General features: G+C 46.4%; 1 protein-coding gene across 3 annotated transcripts; it reads left to right on the forward strand.

Moving 5' to 3' along the window:
• The first annotated feature begins 898 nt into the window (after nucleotides 1-898).
• On the forward strand, nucleotides 899-10588 carry LOC141218912 (uncharacterized). Of its 3 annotated transcripts, XM_073665968.1 has the most exons (3): nucleotides 999-1114; nucleotides 1322-1407; nucleotides 7884-10588. In XM_073665968.1, the coding sequence occupies exons 2-3, from the start codon at nucleotides 1359-1361 to the stop codon at nucleotides 8987-8989; spliced, it is 1155 nt and encodes a 384-aa protein (XP_073522069.1). In that variant the 5' UTR covers nucleotides 999-1114; nucleotides 1322-1358; the 3' UTR covers nucleotides 8990-10588. The 3 variants fall into 3 exon arrangements, 1 of the variants encoding a protein (XP_073522069.1); XR_012287580.1 differs by lacking the exon at nucleotides 1322-1407 and having other exon boundaries at nucleotides 899-1114; nucleotides 7884-8013; XR_012287579.1 differs by lacking the exon at nucleotides 1322-1407 and having other exon boundaries at nucleotides 899-1114; nucleotides 7881-8012.
• Nucleotides 10589-18529: the final 7941 nt, after the last annotated feature.

The raw sequence follows: 18529 nt of genomic DNA on the forward strand, positions 1-18529 counted from the left end.
GGTTTAAATATCCAGTGACTCACAGCAATAGGCTGGGGATGCATTAGGAGCGCGCCCACAGCAGCTATAAGAATCAGGAAGCAACCGGGCCGCCGCCCTAAGCAGTCAGACAAGGGACAAGCACACAGCATGAACTGGAGCAAGGTTTGCAGGCTGGACTGATGGGTAAGATTGCGGTCTTGCATAGTGGGAGGTGGTGCACTATGCAAGCACACCGCCAGGGATGTTACAATTACACAGGATTTTTATGATGTTACATCGGCTCATCTTCTTCTCATTCAGGTCTCTACAATATCAGATCAGTGAAGATCTTCTATATAAGAGAATTTTCCTGATTTACCCATCAAGGATGGATATGGACAGAGACAAGATGGTGGAGAGGATGTTACACCTCACCCTAGAGATCCTCTTCCGGCTTACTGGAGAGGTGAGAGATTCTGATGACGTCACATTACATCATTCTTATCTATGGGAATAACAGATGGACAGAACTGGAGAGGTGAGGACTCTGGAAATGTCTAGAGTGAGATGTATTAATGTGTCTCTCCATAACCAGGATTACACAGTAGTGAAGAAGACCTCTAGTGAGCGGTCAGGCCCCTGTGTCTGAGGGATGGGGAAGACCCCTGAGCCCAATCACAGGGCCTCCACCTCACCCCCTGATACATGAGGACATCAGTGACCAGAAGATCCTAGAACTCACCTACAAGATGATTGAGCTGCTGACTGGAGAGGTGACACTGCTGGGACATTATACAGTAACGCTATGAAGGGATCGGGGGGATGATGGTATCATTGTATGTGTCAGGTTCTTATAAGGTGTCAGGATGGCGCTGTCTATTTCTCCATGGAGGAGTGGGAGTATTTAGAAGGACACAAAGATCTATACAAGGACGTCATGATGGAGGTTCCCCAGCCCCTCACATCACCAGGTAATAGACAGGACTAAATACACACGGCCTATAATTATCTGTATGTAAAGAACGAATTCAGTCCATGAATTTTCTTTCCTCCACTTCTATCCAGTAAGAGGACAACACCAGAGAGATGTCCCCGTCCTCTTCTTCGACAGGACTGTAAACAAGAAGATCCCAATGTTCCTCAGGATCATCAGGTAGATGGAGAGAAGGTGTCATGAGATTTCCCCTATGATGTGTAGACGGCTGTGAAGGTCTTGTGCTCAGTCTTGTTTTATCCACCAGTATTACATGTTTTATATGTTTTATACTTGTGTAATGAGAACGGTGTAGATGGCAGGATTAGAGCTGATCATAGATGGGACTTCTCCATCTGTCTGTGACTTTTACGATATTTGTTTCAGGGTGAAGATCTGACCCATATTAATACTACAGAGACATATGTGTGTTGAGTGGTGTAAAGAGGAGATTCCTACATATGGCTGCCCAGGTGAGTAGTGACCACTAAATACAGAGAAGTCACAGATTCTTCTCAGTCACCGGCTGTGGTTGCTTTATCAGTAGTGTAGTCCGGCCGTATCACAATCGTGTGATCTCCATTTTGCCTCTAGATCACAACATTCTCCTCCACCCAAAACTGTTGAAATGACTTTGGGTATTGAAAACCCTTTTCTATAGAACTTACAGCCAGGAAGATCCACCTCCCCCTGGGATCTCAAATTTGGACTCATCAGACCAAAGCACAGATTTCCACTGGTCTAATGTCCATTCCTTGTGTTCTTTAGCCCAAACAAGTCTCTTCTGCTTGTTGCCTGTCCTTAGCAGTGGTTTCCTAGCAGCTATTTTACCATGAAGGCCTGCTGCACAAAGTCTCCTCTTAACAGTTGTTGAAGAGATGTGTCGGCTGCTAGAACTCTGTGTGGCATTGACCTGGTCTCTAATCTGAGCTGCTGTTAACCTGCGATTTCCAAGGCTGGTGACTCGGATAAACTTATCCTCAGAAGCAGAGGTGACTCTTGGTCTTCCTTTCCTGGGGCGGTCCTCATGTGAGCCAGTCTCTTTGTAGCGCTTGATGGTTTTTGCAACTGCACTTGGGGACACTTTCAAAGTTTTCCAAATTTTTCAGACTGACTGACCTTTGTTTTTTAAAGTAATGATGGCCACTTGTTTTTCTTTACTTAGCTGCTTTTTTCTTGCCATAATACAAATTCTAACAGTCTATTCAGTAGGACTATCAGCTGTGTATCCACCAGACTTCTGCACAACACATCTGATGGTCCCAACCACATTTATAAGGCAAGAAATTTCACTTATTAAACCTGACAGAGCACACCTGTGAAGTGAAAACCATTTCCGGTGACTATCTCTTGAAGCTCATCAAGAGAATGCCAAGAGTGTGCAAAGCAGTCATCAAAGCAAAAGGTGGCTACTTTGAAGAACCTAGAATATAAGACAAATTTTCAGTTGTTTCACACTTTTTTGTTAAGTATATAATTCCACATGTGTTAATTCATAGTTTTGATGCCTTCAGTGTGAATGTACAATTTTCATAGTCATGAAAATATAGAAAAATGTTTAAATTTAGAGAAGGTGTGTCCAAACTTTTGGTCTGTACTGTATACCCGTGCCTTCGGAGATGAGTATATGGTGCGTATATATTCATAGAAGTGGCCTACAAAAGACATTCCTCTCAACGCTATATACATCCAATCCCATCTTACATTGTCAAAAGCTTTTTCAGCATCTATTGCAGGTAAAGCTGGTGTTTCTCTCGTCCTTGGGTTAAGATTTATCTTGTCAAGTGTCAATAGTACTTTTCTAATGTTTATCGTGGCCGGTCTACCCTTGATGAAACCTGACTGTGCGTGTGATATTAGCTTTGGCATGATGGTGGCCAATCTATCTGCCATTATCTTGGAGAGTATTTTGTCAACATTTCTGAGAGAAATCGGTCTTTATGAGCTCGGGCCCATTGGGTCTTTTCCTGGTTTATGTAATAATTTGATATAGGCCATGACGCTTGAATTAATCATTCCTTTTCCCTCCAGTATGTCATTAAATAGATTTGTTAAAAGAGGGGCTATGTCTTCTATTAGCGTTTTGTAGAATTCACTTGTGTATTCATCTGAGCCTGGTGCTTTGTGGTTGTGGAGTTTTTTGATGGTGGTTATTTTCTCTTCTAGTGTGATTTTGGCGTTTAGGTGTTGTTTAAACTCATCTGTCAGTTTTGGTAGTTTAACCCTTTCTAGTAAAGTGCTATTTCCAAACTTTTCAGTAGAGGTGTTGCTATACAGATCTCTGTAAAAGGATCCTAGTCTTTCTGTTATTTTCCTGGGATGTTACCCTTCGAGTCCTTCAAACATTGGGGGCCTTGTACTGTTAACTTATTTCTCACCAGATTCGCCATCATTTTCCCTGATTTATTTCCATATTTGGATAAGTTAATTTCGAGATCCCGCTGGTATAATTGTTCCCTTTTTTCCACCCACACGATCTTTGTTCCTTCAACCACTTTTCCCTGTTATGTTTATTCATACTGGTTTGAAATTTGGTGTAGGCATCTCTAAGTTTCTCAGAGGCCTCCTCAAATTTTTTTTGAGTGTTTCTTTTTTTGCCACAGACATATGACATTATTCTGCCTCTTGTTACTGCTTTTACCATTTCCCATAGTCATTTATTATTTTCCCTATTCTCTTCGTTATCTATTAGAAAATCTGACCACTAATCCTTTACCACTAAGCCTTCATCATCTTTCAATAAGGAGGAGTATCTCCATAAAAAATCTGAACCTTTTGGCGTGTATCAGCTATATCTAACAGTATCAATGCATGATCAGATATTACTATGTTTTGCATCTGGGTGTCCTCTACCCTTCTTAGTATGTTTGCCGATATGAGAAAATAATCTATTCTGTATAGCGATCCACACGCATGCGAATAGTGAGTGGACTCCCTATTCTGAGGGTGTAGTAGTCTCCATGCATCACCTAACCCCGTAGACAAACAAAATGGGTAAAACTCTATCCTGTCTTTTGGCGGTTTTGGTCGCCTTTTGATAGTTCTTCCTGTCCTCCTCAACATTGACCACCTAACTTAGAGCACCTCCCACTATTCTATTTGTGCCCAGGTCTGCTATTACCTTTTTCTCCAGTTGATGGAAGAAGATTTTATTATTTGTATTTGGTGCATAGACATTGTATAAGCTATACGTTTCTCCCCTACAGGTAATGACAGAATATGAAGTCTACCGTCTTCTCCCACATAAGTTTCACTCATCTGCCCATTTATATTTTTATTCATTAATGTGAGCACCCCTGCTTTCTTATCAACCGATGATGCCCCGAAAACTTTACCCACCCACATTTTTTTCATACTCCGGAAATCTTTTTTTTCTAAATGGGTTTCTTGGAGTAGAGCTACATCTGGCTTCAGGCGTTTCAGGTGACAAAGAATCATCATACGCTCTTGCGGAGAGCGTATCCTTTTAACATTCCATGAAATTATTCTCATAATTTTTTCCAACATTTTTTTGGGTTACCTTTTCCCCCAACTGTCTGGTTTTTCTCCCCCATTTTTTCCCTTTTCTCCCCCTTTCCCTGCTTTCAGCTGCAACTGTTCAAGTGAGATAACGTGTGTAGATGAACCGCTCCAGGATTGTATTTTATTATAGATCCCTACAAACAAAACTTGGCTTTTTTAAACTGTAAACATGAACCAAACTTGATGACCATGTTAATAAATGACCCTAAGCTTATATACAGTATTTTAAGCTTCTTTGACTTCACTTCTTCCTGGTCAAATCTCCCTCACCACGGCACCTCCTGTATCATTTTATTTATTTATCTATCACCCCCTTTTTTTTGCCACATTTTCCTTTCAGATTGTTCCTATAGCCCCTCTTTTCAAATTATACCCTTATTATTGTCTCCCCTCCTCCCCCAGACTCGTCCAACATATTACATGAAAATACAAAACATTCAGTACCCTCCTACCAGTTAGCCCTTAACGGATATTACTGGGGAGTGACCAAGATCTGGATGAGGCAAGGTGGTGAGACACTTGGAGGGTATATGTGAGGAATATCACAGAGTCTTATATAATCAACGTCCTGAGTAGACTCCCATATCTTTCCCCAAGAGTGCTTTTACTCACTGTCCCAACAGTTCTTTCTTTTCATGGGGTTTTTGATTTCCTGTCTTGCCTTTGCTTTCTCGGTGAATTTGATGAGGAGGGGGGTGATCACCCAATGTCTTCTTCAGGTGTTCCTTGCGACTCTCTAGGATCTGTTCTTCGTGCATAGGGGCTGTCCTGTTGTTGTAGATTCAAGATGTTATCCATGAACTCTTCCGCTGCTTTCAGATCTGTGAAGGGTCTGGAGGATCCATCCCACAGTCTTATATGAAGAATTGCTGGATATCTTAATTGAAAACGTATATTTTTGCTAAATAAGACTGGGAAGATTAAAGCAAAGGATCTGTGTTGTCTGGTTACTTCAGCTGAAAAGTCTTCAAATAGTGGAAGTTTTACCCCTCGGACCAACAGGGGCTGTCTGAGGCGGCGATATTTCTGTAGAATGTCATTTTTATCAGAAAAATCAAGATACTTTACTATTACTTGTCTTGGTCTTTTATTGTCCCCTTTCTCCATATTTCCTGGTGGACCAATGCGGTGCACCCTTTCAGATTTGCGTCCTGTTATGATGTCCGGTGCTTTGGGTATGTCTATTTCACAGAGTTTTTCAGCTCTTCATAGGGGAATGTCTCTGGCAGTCCCACTATTCCGAGATTACTCCTTCTGGATCTGTTCTTCAGGTTGTCTATTCAGTCTCTCAATACAACATTTTCTCTTGTAAGTCTAGCCAGACTCTCTTGATCAGTGTGCGCATCGTCCTCTATTGCAGATATCCTTGTTTCTATTCTGTTTATTTACTCAGTGGCCTCATGTAGCTGTTCCTGCATTGCCTGCAGTGCCTGTGCCACTGATTCTTTCAAGGTATGTAATATCTCAGGTAATAGTTTATCGGCCACCTCCGAGGCCAGTCTCTTATAGTCCAATCCCAGTACCTGGGTGTCTCTGTTAGCATCGGTGCCAGTGTTCATGTGCGTCTCCAGCCTGCTTTCCTCTGCAGTGGCGCGAGCGTCTGCATGTACCAGCACCATGACACCTCCCTGAAAGCACGGGCTGTCTTGTTTTTGGCATTGCTGCGCAGTAGATATCATTCCATGTAGGTGGGACGCGTGCCCCACCGTTCAGTCTTCCTGACTTGCCTGGTTATGGAGCCTATCGCCGCTATTTGTAGCCGGTATTTTAGTAAGGTCTGTGGAGGTGACGGGAGCTCAGGAGTCATCCTCCCTACATGACCAGCGCTGGAACCAGAAGTCCTCAATTTTGCATTTCTTTTGGAAATCAAGATCCTAGAGTCTGGAGGAAGAGTGGACAGGCCACTATCCAAGCTGCTTGAGGTCTAGTGTGAAGTCAGTGATGGTTGGGGAGCCATCTCTTCTGCTGGTGTAGGTCCAATGTGTTTTATCAAGACCAAAGTCAGCGCAGCCGTCTACCAGGAAATTTCAGAGCACTTCATGCTTCCCTCTGCCGACAAGCTTTTTGGAGATGGAAATTTCATTCTCCAGCAGGACTTGGCACCTGTCCACACTGCCAAAAGTACCAATACCTGGTTTAAAAACAACAGTATCACGGTGCTTGATTGGCCAGCAAACTCGCCTGACCTTAACCCCATAAAGAATCAATGGGGTATTGTCAAGAGGAAGACGAGAGACACCAGACCCAACAATGCTGACGAGCTGAAGGCTGTTATCAAAGCCACCTGGCCTTCCATAACACCTCAGCAGTGCCACAGGCTGATTGCCTCCATGCCACGCCACATTGATGCAGTAATTGATGCAAAAGGAGCCCCAACCAAGTATTGAGTGCATTTACTGAACATACATTTCATTAGGTCAACATTTCGGATTTTAAAATCATTTTTCAAGCTGTTGTTATAAAGTATTTTAATTTACTGAGATAATGACTTTTGTGTTTTCATTGACTGTAAGCCATAGTCATCAACATTAACAGAAATAAACACTTGAAATAGATCACTCTGTGTGTAATGACTCTATATACTATGAGTTTCACTTTTTGTATTGAAGAACTGAAATAAATTAACTTTTTGATGATATTCTAATTTAGTGAGATGCACCTGTATAAAACCAAGAGGCTTGGTTTTTATGACAGAAAATGTGTTGGTATTAATACAAACCGTATTGGAATCCCAAGGCTTTTCATTTCTGGAGCCCAGCCCGCCTAAACGTGTCAGCTTCCATTTTTACCATTATACCTCTGGAAGAACCTTTCCTCCAGCCACGGGGCAGCAGCAGCGGCTTTTTATGTTCTTATAGGTGTTGTGCCTACACACAACAGCCTTAGGTTAGTGCTACCATCGATTATACCTATTCCTAACCAGGCGGAATTGCCCTATTTTGTATGCGCTTCTGTCCCTCTCCAGAGCTTTTCAGTCTATAGCAAAAGTGACTAATTTGATTCCACAGCCACTTTCTGGAAATTATCAAGAAGTGCATGTTGGAGAGTGAAAATTGCAAATGTGTCATTTTATTACCCAACACATAGTGCCCAGATTGTGCTCCAGGAGACACACACCGTAAATTAAGTGGGTTCTTCGCACAATAGTAATTCCAAATACATGGATGCTAAGTATGGTTTGGTCACACTGCAAGGCTCAGAAGCGAGGGGGAGATTTGACTTTGGGAGAGCGGATATTGCTGGATGGGTTTATGGAAGCCATGTTGCTTTTCAAGAGCCTTTATTAGACTATGAACTATCATTGTCTTGGTGAATAATGTAATTTTTTAAAGAACATGCATTTTAAGGAGTGTTTTTAGAAATGTTCAAAAATATAAATTTTAAAGATATTTTATTTAAAATTAATAATTGTTTTTTTTCTTAGCAGATGATTATACCAGAAGATCAGAGGGACAGCTGACAACTTCAATTTTTAAATCAGATGATCTCGAGATCCCACAGGATACAACTGAAGTGAATGCCATTACTACAGATATAACATCATCCCTTCACAGCAAAGATCTATCATCTGATCCTTTGAAACAGATCCTGTCTTCTGATTCATTATCAATTACTAAGGAAAATCAAAGTCACAAAATAAGCATTAAAAAACAAACTGCTTCTAAAGCAAAGAAGCCATTTTCACTTTCAGAACCTAGAAAAAGTTTTCCCCTCGAAAAATCTTTCCTTAAACATCAAAAAATTCACACAGCAGAGAATAGATTTTCTTGTTCCAAGTGTGGGAAATGTTTTAACCAGATATCAGATCTTGTTTCTCACCAGAGAATTCACACAGGAGAGAAGCCTTTTTCATGTTTAGAATGTGGGAAATGTTTTAACCGGAAATCAAATTTTATGAAACATCAGAATACTCACACAGGGGAGAAGCCATTTTCCTGTTCAGATTGTGGGAAATGTTTTAATCAGAAATTAGATTTTGTTACTCACCAGAGAACTCACACAGGGGAGAAGCCTTTTTCATGTTCAGAATGCGGGAAATGTTTTAACCGGAAAGCGCATCTTAATAACCACCAGAGAATTCACACAGGGGAGAAGCCTTTTTCATGTTCAGAATGTGGGAAATGTTTTACAGAGAAATCAAGTCTTATGAAACATCAGAATACTCACACAGGGGAGAAGCCATTTTCCTGTTCAGACTGTGGGAAGTGTTTTAATCAGAAATCAGATCTTGTTACTCACCTGAGAATTCACACAGGGGAGAAGCCTTTTTCATGTTTAGAATGTGGGAAATGTTTTAACCGGAAAGCATATCTTGTTATCCACCAGAGAACTCACACAGGGAAGAAGCCTTTTTCCTGTTCAGAATGTGGGAAATGTTTTAACCAGAAATCAAATGTTGTTATACACCTAAGAACCCACACAGGGAAGAAGCCCTTTTCCTGTTCAGAATGTGGGAAATGTTTTACAGAGAAATCAAGTCTTATCAAACATCAGGGAACTCACACAGAGAAGAAGCCCCTTTTTCCAGCTTAGAATGTGGAAAATGTTTGACCAGAAATCCGATTTGGTTAAACACCAGAGAACCCACATAGCTGAGAAGACTTTTCCATGTTCAAAATGTGGGAAATGTTTTGTGAATAAATAATCTCTTCTTGGTCACCAGAGAACTCATACTGGGGAGAAATCTTTTTCATGTTCAGAATGTTGGAAATGTTTTAATCGAAAATTGTATCTTCATAAAGGGGTTGTTCACTACTAGGACAACTCCTTCTCATTCCTCATGTTTGGCCTTGTTAAAATAAAAACACTCATACGCACCTCCCGTTCTGGCACTGTTCCATTGGTGTCACAACTTGCTTTCCCGGGGCTCACATAAAGTTGTTACATCACACAAGCTCTATGCCCAATCAACGCCGCCTTCACTGTCCTCGCCTTTGGATGTATTGAACATCAACAGGAGGGACATAGCCTGGACATAGCACCAAGAGAATGCACACACTGAAAGCACTCTCGTCAGACCGTGTTCCTGGGGGAATTATAAGCAATTTACAGCCTCCAACATGACTTTCGATATGGGAAAGAGAGAAGAGATCAGAGGTTAGTCTGAGGTCCTCCACCTCTGTCAGCATGCCTGGTATGCCGTGTTTCTTATGGAAGGTCTTATCTTCCTGCTCCGGAGCTATTACTGCCTCACCTCAGCATGGAAAAAAAGCAGTCTAAACCCTCATGATGCCAGACAGCTCCAGCCTGTAAGTCCTGCAGCAATTTCTCTCTTAATGTCGGCCTCACAAGAAAACAGCTCCACAAATCTCCCTGTACGCTCACCAAAGCCCCCATACTGTGCAGTGCTTGCTTCACAGGGACATTTACCTCCCAGCCACAGGTTATTGTAATGCACATGCCCGAGCTGAGCGGCGTGTGCGTGTGATAGTAGTGATTCCACTGGACCGTGCCGGAGAGTGAATGCCTGGAGGGGCGTAACTAGGTATTCGCCCGATCCGACCAGGGTCGCACGACGGCATACGACGCCAGTGCACCAAGGAGGAGCCGAGCAGAGGGACCAGGTGCTACTCCAGGACAGACCCCGGACATGGCTGTTGACCACACACAGGGGAATACAGGAACAGACTGGTAGGCTGGCACACAGACTGGTGGGTATAGGCAGGCACGACTGGTATGCAGGCAGGCGGGTATGCAGGCAGGGGGGTACAGGCAAGAGTGCAGACAGGGAGGCACTAGCAGGTAGGAACACTGGCGGGATAGGACCCAGTACACACTGGGACTCAGGAACAGAACCACAGATGTGGCGGACAAACAGCAGAGAGGCCGCCCAGAGAGGTGAGCGAGAACAGGGCAGGACAAGGCCGCCTGGAGCGGTGAGCAAGAGTAGAGCAGGACAAGGCCGCCAGGAGCGGTGAACAAAGGGTCAGAGCTGAGCGAGACTGCCGGAGCAGTGAGCAAAAGGATAAGAGCGGAGCGAGACTGCCGGAGCAGCGAGCAAAGGAGTCAGAGCAGGCTAGAACCGCCGGAGCGGTGAGCAAAGGAGTCAGAGCAGGCTAGAACCGCCGGAGCGGTGAGCAAAGGAGTCAGAGCAGGCTAGAACCGCCGGAGCGGTGAGCAAAGGAGTCAGAGCAGGCTAGAACCGCCGGAGCGGTGAGCAAAGGAGTAGGAGCAGGCTAGAACCGCCGGAGCGGTGAGCAAAGGAGTAGGAGCAGGCTAGAACCGCCGGAGCGGTGAGCAAAGGAGTAGGAGCAGGCTAGAACCGCCGGAGCGGTGAGCAAAGGAGTCAGAGCAGGCTAGAACCGCCGGAGCGGTGAGCAAAGGAGTAGGAGCAGGCTAGAACCGCCGGAGCGGTGAGCAAAGGAGTAGGAGCAGGCTAGAACCGCTGGAGCGGTGAGCAAAGGAGTAGGAGCAGGCTAGAACCTCCGGAGCGGTGAGCAAGGCAGAGCAGGGGGGACAGGGCTCTGTTCACACGGAACAGACAGGAAGAGAAAGGCAGAGCCAGATACCCACAGGGTACTTGCAGTGAAGTAGCGAGTGGACCACAAACTCACAAACAGGAGTACAGAGACAACAAGCAGGAGTTAGGTACGACTTCAGACTCTGCAGAAAAAGGAAGGGAACGGACATAGAGGCAAAACAGGTAAAGGATAGGAGAGAGTTCAGACTGGAACTGAGTGTACGGAGGAGACCGACACTGCAGCGGGATACAGGAGCGGGTCTGAGAATACGGCCCCCAGAGAGGCGGGACGAACAGGCAAGGAGCGTGTTCAGACAGGACAGACAAGATACAGGAGCGGGTCTAGGAAAACGGCCCCTAGAAGGCGGAGGAACAGGCTAGGAGCGAGTTCAGACAGGCCTGGAAATACAGCCTCCAGGAAAGGCAGCAGGCAAGAGTACACAGACAGGACTCCGTTCAGACACGGGAACTGATACCGCAAGGCAGGAGACATAGACAGGACTCAGTTCAGACACGGGAACTGATACCGCAAGGCAGGAGACATAGACAGGACTCAGTTCAGACACAGGAACTGATACCGCAAAGCAGGAGACATAGACAGGACTCAGTTCAGACACGGGAACTGATACCGCAAGGCAGGAGACAAAGAACGGGACCTGGCACCTTCAGAGTGCATGCACACACTGAAAGAAACACTATGCTCAGGCAGGGATAGATGGGAGCAGCTGAGCTATATACCAGGTGACAGACAGCAATAGGCTGAGGACGCACAAGGGGTGTGACCCACAGCAGGTACAAAAAGCAGGAAGTGATCGGGCGCCGCCCTTAAGCAGCAGAAACAGACACAAACAGACAACATGGAGGGAAGCCAGAGAGACATTCTGGACTGGAGATCAAGTGCGCGCTCTTGCACAGTGGGAGATGGACCACCATGCAAGGACGCCGCCAGGTATGTTACAGTACCCCCCCCTTACGCCCCCTCTTCTTCAGGCCTGCCAGAATCTTCCGCAGGGAATTCGAGGACCAGTCGTTCACTTCAAGGAGATCACTTCCACTGTCCACAGGAAAAACTGATCTCATCTGGTTAGCTAGGATGCTACCTCCTATCCAGCCATCCTCAGCAACAGACGAAACGGGTGGAGTACCAGGTACAGCACACAAGGAAGTCTCTCTCCACATATTTTCAGGTGGCACCCCAGAGGGTACAGGAGACAACTGGAAGTCCTTCACCGGGTTGGAGGGGGACAGAGACTTGGGGGTAATCTCTGCTTCGAGGTACATCTTGTCAAGCTCACAGGAAGAAATAGACGGGTTATCAGGTACAAAATGAGGAAAAGTTACTGTCTCTTTGTTATCTGGTGGTACCCCGGAGAATTCAGGAAACAACTGGAGGTCCTCCGCCGGGTCAGAAGAGTGCAGAGGCTCAGAGAAAACATCTGCTTCAGAGTACACTAGGTCGGACTCACTGGAGGAAGCAGGTGAGGTATCGGGTACCGAGTATAGGAAAGTCTCTGTCTATTCACCACCAGGTGGCACCCCATAGGGTTCTGGAGACAACTGGAGGTCCTCCGCCTGGTCAGAGGAGTGTAGAGACTCATGGGTAACCTCTGCTTCAGAGTACACTAGGTCGAACTCACCGAACGAAGCAAGCGAGGTATCAGATCCAGGATATAGGAAAGTCTCTGTCCATTCACCACCAGGTGGCACCCCGAAGGGTTCTGGAGACAACTGGAAGTCCTCCGCCTGGTCAGAGGGGTGTAGAGACTCATGGGTAACCTCTGCTTCAGAGTACACAAGGTCGGACTCACTGGACGAAGCAAGCGAGGTATCAGATCCAGGGTATAGGAGAGTCTCTGTCCTTTCGCTACCAGGTAGCACCCCGAAGGGTTCTGGAGACAACTGGAGGTCCTCCGCCTGGTCAGAGGGGTGTAGAGACTTGGGAGTAACCTCTGCTTCGGAGTACACTAGGTTGGACTCACTGGACGAAGCGAGCGAGGTATCAGGTACAGAGTATAGGAGAGTCTCTGTCCTTTCGCTACCAGGTAGCACCCCGAAGGGTTCTGGAGACAACTGGAGATCCTCCGCCTGGTCGGAGGGGTGTAGAGACTCGGGGGTAACTACCACTTTGGGGTACCCATTGTCAGGCTCACAGGACGAAGCGGACAAAGTATCGAGTACCGATTGTAGATAAGTCTCTCTCCATTTGTCATCGAGTGGTATCCCGGAGGATTCAGGAGGCAACAGGGGGTCCTCCGCCAGGTAGTAGAGGTGCATAGACTCTGAGGTAGCCACAGCTTTGGAGCATCCTTGGACATGCACACCGGTTAAAGTGGGTGAAGCATCTGATGCCGGGTGCAGGAAGTTCTCCCGTGTGGAGTCTGAATGGGCAGAAGTCTCTTCGGGCAGGAGAACCGGTGCACTACCCACGCACATTACCCGTTGGGGCTTCTCCGGGATACAGGGAGATGAAGCTTCAGTAGGGACTTCAAGGTTGGGGTCAGGAGGTCTCAGGGAGGACAGACCCTGGCGTGACAGCTTGCCTCTACGTCTAGCACGTCTGGACTGCCTCTTGAGGTTGGGAGAAGTATTCCGGAAAGCGTAGTCACCCTGTGAGGATTCTGGGTGGGCAGTAGTCTCATTGGGCTGGAGGACTATTGCGCTGCCCACACACATTACCCATCGGGGCTGCTCCGAGATATTGGGAGGTGAAGCTTCAGCAGGAGCCTCCGGGTTAGGATCATCGAAGACCATTAGAAAGGCCACCAGGAAGGCCATTAGGTCCAGGAGGATCGGATCCTGTGTTTCATATAGGGGGTTGATCCATTCCAAGGCATCACCCGCTAGGTTAGACATAATGAATGCCACCTTAACCCGATCGGTGGGAAAACATAGAGGGTAGAACTTGAAGTGTAGCATGCATTGCTCCACAAATGCACGACTTTGTTTTGGATCCCCATAGTAACGTGGCGGATCCGCAGGAACGAGAGCAGATAGATCCATCTGGACGGGTGCGTAATTCGCCTGGAACTCAGCTGAGAAAAAAAAAAATTATCTTTAATGCATGTATTTGCTGGAAAACTTCTCAGAGAGCGAAGGCCGTGGGGCTCAACGGGAACCATGGCCTGAGCATGCTGTAATGCACACGCCCGAGCTGAGCGGCGTGTGCGTGTGATAGTAGTGATTCCACTGGACCGTGCCGGAGAGTGAATGCCTGGAGGGGCGTAACTAGGTATTCGCCCGATCCGACCAGGGTCGCACGACGGCATACGACGCCAGTGCACCAAGGAGGAACCAAGCAGAGGGACCAGGTGCTACTCCAGGACAGACCCCGGACACGGCTGTTGACCCACACAGGGGAATACAGGAACAGACTGGTAGGCTGGCACACAGTCTGGTGGGTATAGGCAGGCACGACTGGTATGCAGGCAGGCGGGTATGCAGGCAGGGGGGTACAGGCAAGAGTGCAGACAGGGAGGCACTAGCAGGTAGGAACACTGGCGGGATAGGACCCAGTACACACTGGGACTCAGGAACAGAACCACAGATGTGGCGGACAAACACAGCAGAGAGGCCGCCCAGAGAGGTGAGCGAGAACAGGGCAGGACAAGGCCGCCTGGAGCGGTGAGCAAGAGTAGAGCAGGACAAGGCCGCCAGGAGCGGTGAACAAAGGGTCAGAGCTGAGCGAGACTGCCGGAGCAGTGAGCAAAAGGATAAGAGCGGAGCGAGACTGCCGGAGCAGCGAGCAAAGGAGTCAGAGCAGGCTAGAACCGCCGGAGCGGTGAGCAAAGGAGTCAGAGCAGGCTAGAACCGCCGGAGCGGTGAGCAAAGGAGTCAGAGCAGGCTAGAACCGCCGGAGCGGTGAGCAAAGGAGTCAGAGCAGGCTAGAACCGCCGGAGCGGTGAGCAAAGGAGTCAGAGCAGGCTAGAACCGCCGGAGCGGTGAGCAAAGGAGTCAGAGCAGGCTAGAACCGCCGGAGCGGTGAGCAAAGGAGTAGGAGCAGGCTAGAACCGCCGGAGCGGTGAGCAAAGGAGTAGGAGCAGGCTAGAACCGCCAGAGCGGTGAGCAAAGGAGTAGGAGCAGGCTAGAACCGCCGGAGCGGTGAGCAAGGCAGAGCAGGGGGGACAGGGCTCTGTTCACACGGAACAGACAGGAAGAGAAAGGCAGAGCTAGATACCCACAGGGTACTTGCAGTGAAGTAGCGAGTGGACCACAAACTCACAAACGGGAGTACAGAGACAACAAGCAGGAGTTAGGTACAACTTCAGACTCTGCAGAAAAAGGAAGGGAACGGACATAGAGGCAAAACAGGTAAAGGATAGGAGAGAGTTCAGACTGGAACTGAGTGTACGGAGGAGACCGACACTGCAGCGGGATACAGGAGCGGGTCTGGGAATACGGCCCCCAGAGAGGCGGGACGAACAGGCAAGGAGCGTGTTCAGACAGGACAGACAAGATACAGGAGCGGGTCTAGGAAAACGGCCCCTAGAAGGCGGAGGAACAGGCTAGGAGCGAGTTCAGACAGGTCTGGAAATACAGCCTCCAGGAAAGGCAGCAGGCAAGAGTACACAGACAGGACTCAGTTCAGACACGGGAACTGATACCGCAAGGCAGGAGACATAGACAGGACTCAGTTCAGACACGGGAACTGATACCGCAAGGCAGGAGACATAGACAGGACTCAGTTCAGACACAGGAACTGATACCGCAAAGCAGGAGACATAGACAGGACTCAGTTCAGACACGGGAACTGATACAGCAAGGCAGGAGACAAAGAACGGGACCTGGCACCTTCAGAGTGCATGCACACACTGAAAGAAACACTATGCTCAGGCAGGGATAGATGGGAGCAGCTGAGCTATATACCAGGTGACAGACAGCAATAGGCTGAGGGCGCACAAGAGGCGTGACCCACAGCAGGTACAAAAAGCAGGAAGTGATCGGGCGCCGCCCTTAAGCAGCAGAAACAGACACAAACAGACAGCATGGAGGGAAGCCAGAGAGACATTCTGGACTGGAGATCAAGTGCGCGCTCTTGCACAGTGGGAGATGGACCACCATGCAAGGACGCCGCCAGGTATGTTACAGTTATTCTGATGTGGGGAACAACATAACTTATTTGTATATCAGATTACGTCTATCCCTACTAAAGAAGATATGGAGCAATATATTCAGAGGCTGGAGACCACATACAATACTGAAATACGTCCCCTCACTTCTATCCTGTCACAGCTTACTGACAAGGTACAGAGATTAGAGGATAATGTCGTCCAAGTTAGAGGCCATCATAATGCTCAGAAACTAACACTGGATCTTCACAGCCAGTAAATAAACCATGTGTTTAATATGGTTGATGATCAAGAAAATCACAATAATATCTGGATAAGAGGTATACCTGAAAGCATCAATGCACAAGTGATTATGCCAACACTGCGATCATTATTCAATAATATCCTTGGTGATCCTATTGATAAGGAGGTGGAGATTTATAAGGCGCACCGTACAATAGGCAATCATGGCCCAGATCCTGAGCGTCCAAGGAACATCTCTCGCATACATTTTTTCAATGTAAAAGAGGCCATTGTGAGGAAAGCAGAGGAGTTGGGTCCTGGTGATTTCAATGGAAAACGCATATAATTGCTCACATATCTATCCTGAATGACACTTACTAAAAGAAGGGTATTGAAACCACTACTTGATGCCCTCTGGGAAAATGGCCTGATGTACTCCTGGGGCTACCCATTCTAGCTGTAAATTTTCAAAGATCCAAGCAACATGAGACCTATTTGTGATGCCCTGGACATTCCATATATCTGACTGGCCACCTGCTCCACCATTGCCACAGAGAGTTCCAGCACTTCGCAGAAGGCGTTCAGTGGATCAGGAACTTGATGGTGATGCAGCCAGATGGGAAAGGAACCAGCCAATCATATGAGCTCCTGAAATGAATCTAGTCTTCCTTGATGAGAGAGAGTTTTCAGATGATTACTTATTTCTTTAAGCATATAATTAGATACAGTTGTGCACAAAAGTTTACATACCCCGGCAGAATTTTTCCTTTCTTGGCCTTGTTTCAGAGAATATGAATGATAACAAAAAAACTTTTTCTCCACTCATGGTTATTAGTTGGGTGAAGCCATTTATTGTCAAACTACTGTGTTTTCTCTTTTTTAAATCTTAATGACAACCAAAAACATCCAAATGACCCTGATCAAAAGTTCACATACCCCAGTTCTTAATACCGTGTATTGCCCCCTTTAACATCAATGACAGCTTGAAGTCTTTTGTGGTAGTTGTGGATGAGGTTTTTTATTTCCTCAGATGGTAAAGATGCCCATTCTTCTTGGCAAAAAGCCTGCAGTTCCTGTAAATTCTTGGGCTGTCTAGCATGAACTGTGCGCTTGAGATCTCCCCAGAGCCCCTCAATGATATTGAGGTCAGGAGACTGAGATGGCCACTCCAGAACCTTCACTTTGTTCTGCTGTAGCCAATGACAGGTCGACTTGGCCTTGTGTTTTGGATGGTTGTCATGTTGAAACGTCCAAGTACGTCCCATGTGCAGCTTCCGGGCTGATGAGTGAAAATTTATCTTCAGTATTTGCTGATAACCTGCTGCATTCATCTTTCCTTCAACTTTTACCGAGTTTCCTGTGCCTTTGTAGTTCACACATCCCCAAAACATCAGCGATCCACCTCTGTGCTTTACAGTAGGAAAGGTGTTCCTTTCATCATAGGCCTTGTTGACCTCTCTCCAAATGTAACGTTTATGGTTGTGGCCAAAAAGTTAAATTTTGGTCTCATCACTCCAAATTACCTTGTTCCAGAAGTTTTGAGGCTTGTCTCTGTGCTGTTTGGCGTATTGTAGGTGAGATACTTTGTTGCATTTGCGCAGTAATGGCTTTCTTCTGACGACTCATCCATGCAGCCAATTTTTCTTCACGTGCCTCCTTATTGTGCATCTTGAAACAGCCACACCGCTAGTTTTCAGAGAGTCCTGAATTTCAGATGATGTTATTTGTGGGTTTTTCTTTGCATCCCGAACAATTTTCCTTGCCGTTGTGGCTGAAATCTTTGTTCGTCTACCTTTGCTGTGTTATACAGTTCAACTACCTTTTTCCATAGATCCGTTGAAAATTATTTTGCTTTCCCCATGACTCACAATCCAGAAATGTCAGTGCACACACACTGATTACCAGCAAACAGGTCACAGGTGAGGATGTTAATTCTGCTGGGGTATGTAAACTTTTGAGCAGAACTGTACCATTGCTACAGCAGTGGATACAAAAGGTCTAATATCCCTTATTTATAGGCAGTTACTGGCCCTATAGTTGGATAAATATCCTTTGATAGTTAAGACAAAATGGGAGGAGGATGTGGGTCCCTTATCTGAGGAGCAATAGGGGAAAATACTGAAATGACACCGAAACTTTCATTGTCGGAGTCACAAAGATTGTCCCGAATTCTTCTTATTCATAGGGTATATAGATCCCCAAGTATTTTATTTAAAATTGAAATACAAACGGATGACACATGTCTTAGATGTGATCAAAATGACGCCCACCTGATACATATGATGTGGGAATGTGTAAATATTGGCGACTACTGGAAGGGTGTGA

Source organism: Phyllobates terribilis, unplaced genomic scaffold (genome assembly GCF_046119375.1).
Source record: "Phyllobates terribilis strain yellow unplaced genomic scaffold, ASM4611937v1 Scaffold_251__1_contigs__length_2838608, whole genome shotgun sequence".
In the NCBI taxonomy this organism is placed as follows: Eukaryota; Metazoa; Chordata; class Amphibia; order Anura; family Dendrobatidae; genus Phyllobates; species Phyllobates terribilis.